The sequence below is a fragment of the Taeniopygia guttata genome, chromosome Z (genome assembly GCF_048771995.1).
Source record: "Taeniopygia guttata chromosome Z, bTaeGut7.mat, whole genome shotgun sequence".
Classification (NCBI taxonomy): domain Eukaryota; kingdom Metazoa; phylum Chordata; class Aves; order Passeriformes; family Estrildidae; genus Taeniopygia; species Taeniopygia guttata.
Window position 1 is genome coordinate 5,771,292 of NC_133063.1, and position 9,404 is coordinate 5,780,695.

A 9,404-nucleotide genomic window follows, 5' to 3' on the forward strand; every position below is an offset into this window, starting at 1 on the left:
TAGTTTAGACTTCTAGTTTTGGACAGGCCATCTGTGCTGCAGGGCTGCTTGTCCTGCTGCTGTTGTTTTTAAGGTGGTGGTGGTGTGGTGGTGTTGCTGTTTCCTGAGGGAGTGAGTTGAAAGGGCACAGTGTCCCAGAGAGTGGGGCTGCCTTTCTGATCTGCTGCAGGGTGGGATCTCTTTTGAAGGGAGCATCTTTCCTTGGGATTTTTACAGAGATGCTGGTGAGTGAGGGAGATCCTGAGGCTAAATACACAGAACTGGAAACAATTGGCAGAGGGTGAGTGCAGCCACAGTTCCTTCCATTTACTGTTTGTCCCTGGACTGTTTTCCTCTTGTACTGTGGATTCCTGCACTTGCAGGGACTAAAGGACTTCTTCTTTCTCTGCGGCTGTTTTGTTTCTAGGGGTTTTGGCACGGTCTGCATGGCAGTGGAGACTGCCACAGGAGAAGAGGTAAGCGTCAAGCAGCGCCACAGCTTCTGCAGAACTGTTTTAGGACAGCATTTGATCTGTCATGTCTGGAAGAGTTTGCTTTGTTGCTGTGAAATGGAGAATGCCAGTGGAATGATCAAGCCCCCTAGAGGTTGTCCAGCAGTTTTGCTCCATGTTTTCTGGCAGAAATTGACTTTCTGCTTGCAAGAGGAGTGTGAATGAAAATGGGGATGATAAAGTAAAGCCATGGGGGAAGTCTGTGGGAACGGTGAGTGTTGTTAGAGCTTTGAGGTGGACAGCATAGACCATGTTTCTGCCAGGTTTCCAAGGCAAAGGCTATCTGGCTTTTTGTCCTGGCAGGTGCCCAAGCAAGCGGTCTGATGTCCAGCCACAAGGCAGCTTGGCCCAGCCCAGCTCTGTCACCCCATCATCACTGTCTCCGTGTTCCCCTGGTGGTTCTGTGCCACCAACTTTGGTTCATGTTTTCCATGTTGTTTTAGGTGGCCATAAAGAAAATTAGTCTCCTGGAAGAGAGCAACAGCGAGGTGTGCCTGAATGAAATCCAGATCATGCGTGGCAATAAGAATGCCAATCTTGTCACCTTTGTAGACAGGTGAGTGGTTCTGCTGTTCTGCCATGAAAGGTCATTCACATCCTGCAAGCCAGAAGTTCAACCACTCCTTTGGTGGCTGGCAGAGGATGGAGCTGTTAATTCCTGCTTCTGGGCTGATCTACAGCGTCCTGGGAGGAGATTGCATTGGGGCTGCATTCATCTTTGCTGGCATACCTAGTTGGAAGTGTGCTTTCAAAGACCGGCCTTGGCCCTTTCTTACTGAGCCAACAGCCTCAAAGTTCCTGTCCTCTCTCCACATGGTTTCATTTGTTTTGGCATTTGATTTTTTCCCACGGGTCTCCAGTGCTGACAAAGCGCTGTAGATTGTATCTCCCTTGGCGTGTTGCATTGGTGTGGATACCAAGCAGCCTTTAGACTGCACAGAGTTCAAGCCCTGTAGAGCATTGTGAATGACTATTCCGCCTGTCTTCCTCTGAGAGAGACACAGGAGCAAGAATCCATCAGGTCATGTAAGTGCACACCTTCATCTCCAGGCTGTTGTTTCCTCCTTTCAGCTACCTGGTGGATGAGGAACTCTGGCTGGTGATGGAATACATGGATGGAGGTTCTTTATACGATGTCATCAGGGAGACTCATATGGCAGAAGGAGAGATAGCAGCTGTCTCTCGGGAGGTAAGGGATGGCGCTTGTGCTTCCCATGGCCTGGTCGGGACGGCCCTTCCAAATGGGTGATAAGGAGAGGAGAGATTTCCCCTTCCAAGCTTCCTTTCTGCCTTTCTCTTATGCCTGGCAGTAGCAAGAGCAGATGAAGTGCCTGCCAATGTGCCTGCCCTTCTTCTAGTGTGTTTGTGTTTGCCTCTCTAAAGCCTTGCCGGGAGCCTGTGTGTGCTGCATTCCTTCCCCACAAGAGCGAAGTGGCTGGTGGCACCATGTTGAGCAAGTGGCAAAGACAAAGAGATCCTCACAGGACTCTCACAGAGCTCAGCCTCAAAGGAGAGCCTTGCACCCCAAGTGGTGCTTGCAAAAGCAGACACTGTTGTCTGGCTGCAGAGAGTACAGGCGCTGCAGCAGTGCACCTTGAGTCTGTGTTTGCAGGGCACTGGCCAGAGCAACAATTGCCCTTTCCCTTTCAAAAGCAAACAGCCACGCCCTTAGAAAAGCTCTGCTGTCCTCGTGTTGGAGCAGCCAGCTCTGCTGCCTTTGCCAGCAGCCTGGCCTGCCCTGGCTCCGCATTCCCCAGGAAGTCAGTCTTGCAGGTGTGCCACTGCCCTGCTTGTGGGACGCAATCCACTCAGGCTCGTGTTTCTTTTTCCTCTCTCAGTGCCTGCAAGGCCTGGATTTCCTTCACTCCAAGCAAGTGATCCACCGAGACGTAAAAAGCCACAACATTCTCCTGGGCTTGGACGGCTCTGTCAAGTTGGGTGGGTGTTGCTGGCCAGGCTCAGCCGTGGCGGGCTGCGGTGTGGGGCTGCCTTTGGGTGCTGCCGGTTCCCTGGTGCCTGTGGCAGTGCAGGCTGCCCTGCTGCGAGCGCAGAGCACAGCCACAAGGTGCAGGGAGCTGTAGCTGGGCAGAAGGGGTCAGCAGTGCCTTTGGCTTGTGTGTGTCCCTTCCCCAGCAAGGCAGCAGCAGTCTAATAGCTTCAGGGGACTAAAAGCCACTGCCTGAAGTCGGGGGCTTTTGCAAAGTGGCCAATTGCGTATTTCCTCAGCTGCAGGCCCGAGGAATGGCAGCATGCCCCTGCTACAGCTGGATTCCACACTGCCTTCTTAGACATTGATTCAGTGGGGAATTCTTTTCTTTGCTCTCCTTTTTCAAGCTGGCTTGATGTGAGTGTTTTTTCTCCTCAGCTGATTTTGGCCTTTCTGCTCAGCTCACCGCTGAGCAGAGCAAACGAAGATCACTTGTTGGGACTACTCACTGGATGGCCCCAGAAATTTTCACAAAGAAGCCCTACGGCCCCAAAGTGGACATCTGGTCCTTTGGAATTGTGGGGATCGAGATGGTGGAAGGAGCACCTCCTTACCTGATGAACACCTCCCGCACGGTACGCTGCAACTCCCCTCAGATGCTCCTGTCACTCTGACTAAATCTACTCCCATTCTGCTGCCTGGGAAGCTTGCTAACACCTGACAATGATAGGTGCCAGGCTGCATAGTCTCTTATGCTTCTTGCCCAGATTATCCCCTTGGCATTTCATCATGAATAGCACAAGAAAATCACACTGCCTTTTCCTTGATGGAAGCTTTGCCTAAGAGAGCAGTGAGCAGCTTTACCTAAGGGAGCAGTGAGCTGCATTTTATGGGTGGAATCCTTGGAAATAGTAAAGTTAGATTAAAGTCTGTCTTCCACCTCGCCTGTAGAGCTGGTGTCAGTGCTGAGAGAAGCAAAGTGTGCTGCTGCTGATGGAGTTGCTCCTAATTCCATCAGCCAATGAAATCAGGGATCAAGGCAAGAGCCTTTGCATGTTGGACTGGCTACGGCTGCCTCTGGCTTTGGGTTCTTTTAGTAGGGGTAGGAAAGGTATCTCCCTCCCTCTGGCAGGGAGTAAAGAGCCACTGGGGAGTGGAGCTTGTCCAGTGGGGTCTGTGTGAGCAGTTTGGGGTGTGGAGGAGACAGGTGGAGCGTGGCATTTCCTTCTTCTCCAGGTTCAGCAGCTGATAATCACCAGGGGCACCCCGAAGCTGCAGAAGCCCAGGCAACAGTCGGCTTGGCTGCGAGACTTTCTGCGCTGCTGCCTGGAGACGGACGAGGACAGGCGCTGGTCTGCCCAGGAACTTCTGCAGGTAAAAGGCAAAGCGGCTGCCGGGTGCGCCGGCCGCCCGCTGCCAGGGGCTCCTCGTCTGCTCAAGTCCAAGGCGGCAGATGGGCCCTGCTGCTGAGAACTCCAGTCTGGGAGCTTTTCAAAGGAAAACAGAGGAGAATCCTGGCCTGGCATGGGTTGGAAGGAGCCTTTCCAGGTCGCCTAGACCAAATCTCCTTCAGCTGAAGCCATCTGGGTTAATGGATTTGTGGGATTGGGAGCCATGTTTGGCTCATGTAGCATGGTCCTGGATGTGGAGACAGAGGTGCACAGAATGCCCTCCTTTGTGTATTTTTCTGCTTGCCAGAGAAAGCCAGTTTCAGCCTGTGAGGTCAGTAGATATTAATTTCTTCTTTTTCTCTTTGGGCAGCATCCTTTTGTAACCTCAGCCAAGCCGACCTCCAGCCTGACGCCTCTGATCATGGCAACGCAGCAGTTTATGGCCGACAGGAGATACTAGCCCTGCAGGAGGCCATTGGTGTTTTTTGTAGTTTCTAGTTTCTAGCTGATAGCTCATAGTTTCTAGTTTGTTTAGATTGATAGTGTAAATAAATACGATTATACATAAAACCTTTACTGTGCTGGAAGTCTCCCTTTGTTCTCACCCTGTGAATTAGCTCTAAATTTGCTTCTGAATGGTCAGGTGTTTCCTAAATGTGGGAAAAGCCATATATGGGGTTTGTGGCATGGTCTGGAAGTGGGCAAAGGTCTTCTGACCTTGGTGCCTCCAGGCCAAAACCTCTAGTGGAGAGACAGGCTGGCAGCAGTGACTAGAGGAGCAGAGTGGGACAAAATGGTGCAGAGGAGTGGTGGCAGTGCAGGGCATGCTGCTGTGGCTGTGGTTGTGTTGCAGCTCTTGGGAAAGGTTGGGAGTGTCTGTGCTGCTGTGGGCAGAGGGGGAGGGAGCCGGGCTTCTCCACAGGCTCGGGCACAGGTGAGCGTCCAGTGGGAAGGCAAGTTCTGCCACGGGAACTAAGGCCAACATGTGGGAGTGAAGACTTGTGTAGTTTGGATCTGCGTGAGCCACTGTGGAGGCCTGTGGGCCTGCTGGAGGACTTCTTGGGGCTATGCCCTGAAAGAATGTCCCCTAGACTTTAACCTTTAACCTTTCCCATGGACTCCGGTTTTTCATTTCAATGTACATTGTTACATTATTAGTGATATATAGTGATCATATAGTGATTATTGAAAATCATTTACTGTGCGATGTTTGGTGGCAATTGGTGGTATATTTGATGGTCATTTCAGTTTAAATTTTAGTTGCACAATATTTCGCAGACTTTATTTCCCAGTTTTCGTTTTCACTGCCGCGTGTCCCTGAACCCACTATCCCTGAGAAAGACAGGACTGGAGATGCAACCTGCTCAAGAGCACAGGCCAGCCACCAGCCATCTGCCATCTGCCCTCCTTTTCCGTGCCCATGCCAGGATGGCACTGGCAATGCCTCCCCGGATTCTACCCTAACCCACCTTGTGACAGCCCTCAACCCTGCTCCCGCTTCCCTGTTGTATTAGCAGTCCCCGATTTTTGTTGTAATTCATGTTTCAGAGATTCCCGATACGGAGACCCTCAGAAGCCAGTCACCCCAGTTATTTTAATTATTTATGCAGGAGAGTCGTCACCCTCCGGACAGCCGGAGGAGCGACTCTGGTGCCCCACAGGAGACCCGTGCCCGGCCACACGATAAGGTCCTCACAGGCTGGTCCTCCCTAAAGCCTTTTCTTTTGGCTTGTGTGTTTGGGGGAGGGCACCGGGGGAAGGTACCATAGCCAGTCCTTTTGATTTTCTCTTCTCTTTTGATTTATGGGTAAGTGAGGGGGAATGAATTGGCAGAGAGATGCCTGGGACTCGGGCCCTTAGAAGTGAGGGGAAATGAAAATTGTATTTACTTCTTGTTTAGTTATTCTCTGCAATATGAACCCACCTGTTTATTTTAGTTCTCAAGTTTAGTTAAAGTCTATTAAGTATTGTGTTGTTTTTAGTTAAGACAAGGTTATTATTTTTACTATGATTGTTATACCTTTCATTTTCGATAAAACCAAAAAGGGGGAGTTGTGGGAGCTTGTCCTGGAGGGGATGGGCCATGAAGTGGCCACACATCAGACAATCAATGAGCAACAGGAAGCCTCAGGAGAAGAAAAGCCACAATGGATGACACCCAGAGAACTTCTGGTGAGTTTATCATAGAGAATAAAGGACTCTGGGACCGACTGGGAGTGGCCATGCAGATCAACAGCGTTGATTGGCCAGATGGTTTCTGGAACTTTCTAGAACACGCTGGTTCCAGGCCTTCCCCGGCACTGCTCAGCTGCAGCTCTGCAGCTCTTTGGCTTTGGACCAGCGTGTTTAACTGGCTTCTCAGGTTCTGGGGCTGGCTTCATCCCAGCATTCCATTCCTGCTCTGCCCTGAGGCTGGCTATTATTTCAGGCTCCAAGGCAATTGGAAACTGACTCAGCTCCTTTTCTAGCTGCTTGGCAACACCGAGCTCTCTGAGTCAAACCTCTATGCATATGGACACCGGGCATGGTCCTGTACTGGGATTTTCAAAGTTTCTTCTAGCAAAATTCATGTTTTCTCCACCAGTAACTGTGGATAGTGCTAGTTTTTCTCAGTCTCCGTCTCTCTTCAGGGCTGGACAAGCTTTCTATAGAAGCTTTTAGCAGGTCTGTCAGTAGAGAGCAGTTCACATCATTTTCTGCATGAGAGTCTATTACTTTTCTGCCAGAAGATAGCAGCCTTGACTGAAAATTTGTTTCTCCTTTATTATGTCATGAGCAGTTACTGCTGGATCAAATGCCCATGTCACCTCAAGAATACCCTGCTCATTGCGCCAGTTCAAATGTAAGGCCCCTAAAACGTTGCTCAGTGAGACACTTTAAAAGGACTTCAACTTGTTCACGAACTCTGATGTAGAAAAGCAGGAGAATTACGGACAAGATGATATCAAAAGAGGTCGGAACAACACAAAAATCTTCCCTGTCAACTTTTGAAAATCAGAGAACTTTGGCAAAACATTTAGAGCAGGATTCACTCAACATAAAGCATTCCATCAAGCATTAACTTAGCGTATTCAACTTAACAAATTCCAAGCCTGATAGATTTTAAGTTACTGAAAAATCTGCGAGAATGAAATTGGAAGAACAAAGAGGAAGAGAGAATGAGAGAAAATATATAGAAAAGAACCAACACATCTGCCATTCCTGGTTCCAATGGTGTTCAGCTAATAGAATTCCAAGAGGAGGTAGGGCAAAGACATGTGGTTGCCACATAGCCTGAGTTAAATACCCTTTGGCATTCCTGGGGCCTTCCCCCACATGGGGCTGCCACTCACGTGGCTATTTAGGAGCTGGGTTAGGGGTTCCAGACACAGGGGTGGAGCAGTGCCTCTGCTGTGCTAGGGATCAGCGGCCACTGCTGGGCTGGGATACAGGCCTGGGAGTGTGGGGTGTGCAGAGCAGAGCATCACCTCTCCAGAGCGAGGCTTGATCTGCCCCTTTCCTCACATAAGCACCTGAAATGTTTGGAGCCAGCAATCTCTAGCCTCTCACAACAAGGTTTCTGGGCTCCTGCGCTTCTTGGCTCTCAAGACTCCAAAGACTTGTGGCTGGATATTAAGAAACCTGATCTTTTATTGCTTCCAAAAGAGGCAGCATGAGGGTTTCTTTTTCTTTCTAAGACCTTCCCTTCTTTCTATGTCCTCAGCCTGAGATAGTCCTTGTAACGCCTCTCCTCTCTCCCCTTCTCCACGACAATGGAGGGGGACAACGGAAAACCAATCTATGAGAGGCCAGAAATGTTAGAAATGTTGCAATGTAGCAAGGAAAAAAAAAAAAAGCAGCACTATACAACAATAAAAATAAACTTGTACAAAAGAGGTAATGACTTAACCGACAAAGGTGAAGTGTCACATGGGGCCCCCGGAACAAGGAGAAGATGGTGAGGGTTTACAGAATGATTCTGATGGTAGATGGGCGCTGCTGGTGCTGCCTGGAGAAGCTGTGGGCCTGCAGTGGCAGTTTCCTGCTCCCTCTCTGCAGCACTGGTGGTGGCAGGGGCGATGGTGATGGGTGTCTCTCCCTGCAGAGCTCTGTTTGGCACTGCCGCTACCATCAGTCTGCCACACTGGGCGTGCGCGTGGGAATCAGATCTGCCACTCCACTGCCTCTTCCTACCACCCTGCTGGGCTCCACTGGGCTTGGCTGGACTCCCTTTTGGCTTGGCTGAACTCACTTGGTATCAGTGTCACCAATCTGGGCTGCACTGTTCTGCTGGAGTGGAAAAACAGTCCCACGTGCCACCCTGGCCCTCATGGTTTCAGTTGTGTGTCAGAGCTGTCACTTCCATGCCACCCATCTCAGCCCCATGGCCTAAAAAATACTGTGGAAGAACAAAACTGGGGGAGAAAATGGTGGTGGTGCTTTGGTCCCAAGGCCTCTCTGCTAGAGGGAGCCAGAAAGAAGGATCCCCCTTGCATTTGTGGTCATGGCATTTCCCTGCTGAAATCACACCCATGGCTGTGATGTAAAATGAATAAACAGTGCTGAAAGATTCATGACCTGGTCTCTGTAGCTAGGAGAAACCTCTAAATGTAATTGAAGTAGTGTTTCTCCTTGTTTGCTGCTTTCGAGAATGGAGAGTGTTGGATTGATTTTGACTGAGGGTAGCAAGAGGGGTGATCCTTCAATGAAAGGAGGTTTTGTGAAATTATTTCTATTGATTTGGGATGTTGTGAAGGATTCAGAGAGTGGTCAAGATGGACGGGATACTAAGACTAATCCATTGCACTATCCCCAGTTCTCCCTAGACCCCTTTCCCCACCGCACTCTCCTATCCCCGCTTCCCCTGCACCGGGTAGACAGGGGGGAGCAGACCGTCCACAGAAGACGCAGGGTTGCCACCTTCTCCCTGGCTACCCCAGGTCCCCTCGGTACCTTCGCTCTGACAGTGTTGGTCATACTGTCGGAGACACTGTCCCTAACCCTTCTCCTAATCCCTCTTACCCTGTTAATAGTCCTGGTTGCTCTCAAGGAGGCTCTATTCCACCAAACCCTTTTCTTTTCCCACCAAACCCTTTCCTTAACCCCTCGGGAGAGGTACCACAAAATGGCTGCTGCCTGTTGACGCCAACTTTACCATCACAAGATGGCCGTCGCCACGTGGTGAGTACTTCTTCTCCCCAGAATCCCTTTTTACCTCCTCCCACACACACCCCAGACTCTCTTCTTCCTTTCCCTAACCCCTCCTCTTCCCTTGCAGCAATTAGTCAAACCCCTCCCAGGTGCTATTGCACCGCTCCACCCACTGCACCACCCCTTGAGGTTGCGTCACCTGTTCCCACCCCTTTTCCCACAATGCTGACACCACCACCCTCTTCCTACGTCACTCCTGCGCAAGGCTCCACCCACCAGGACCCTGCCCATCACCTTCCTGTTTCCCACACCCCACCTTCCGATTCCCACGGTGACGTGGGGGGTGGGAGTGCTGGGCCTGGAAAACAGAAAGTGGACAACAACACCAATCCTCTGTTCCTGGCTCCAGTAACCTATAATGCAAGAGGGCAACACCCAAGATGGGAACCCCTCTTGTATGAGTTC

The 9,404-nt window shown here is 50.5% G+C and overlaps 1 protein-coding gene across 1 annotated transcript; it reads left to right on the forward strand.

Moving 5' to 3' along the window:
• Positions 1 to 218: 218 nt before the first annotated feature.
• LOC140681808 (serine/threonine-protein kinase PAK 3-like) lies at positions 219 to 4,269 on the forward strand. The gene is made up of 8 exons (XM_072922299.1): positions 219 to 280; positions 407 to 455; positions 935 to 1,047; positions 1,563 to 1,680; positions 2,330 to 2,429; positions 2,857 to 3,053; positions 3,655 to 3,792; positions 4,180 to 4,269. Exons 1-8 carry the CDS (start codon positions 219 to 221, stop codon positions 4,267 to 4,269), a joined length of 867 nt encoding a protein of 288 aa, XP_072778400.1.
• Positions 4,270 to 9,404: the final 5,135 nt, after the last annotated feature.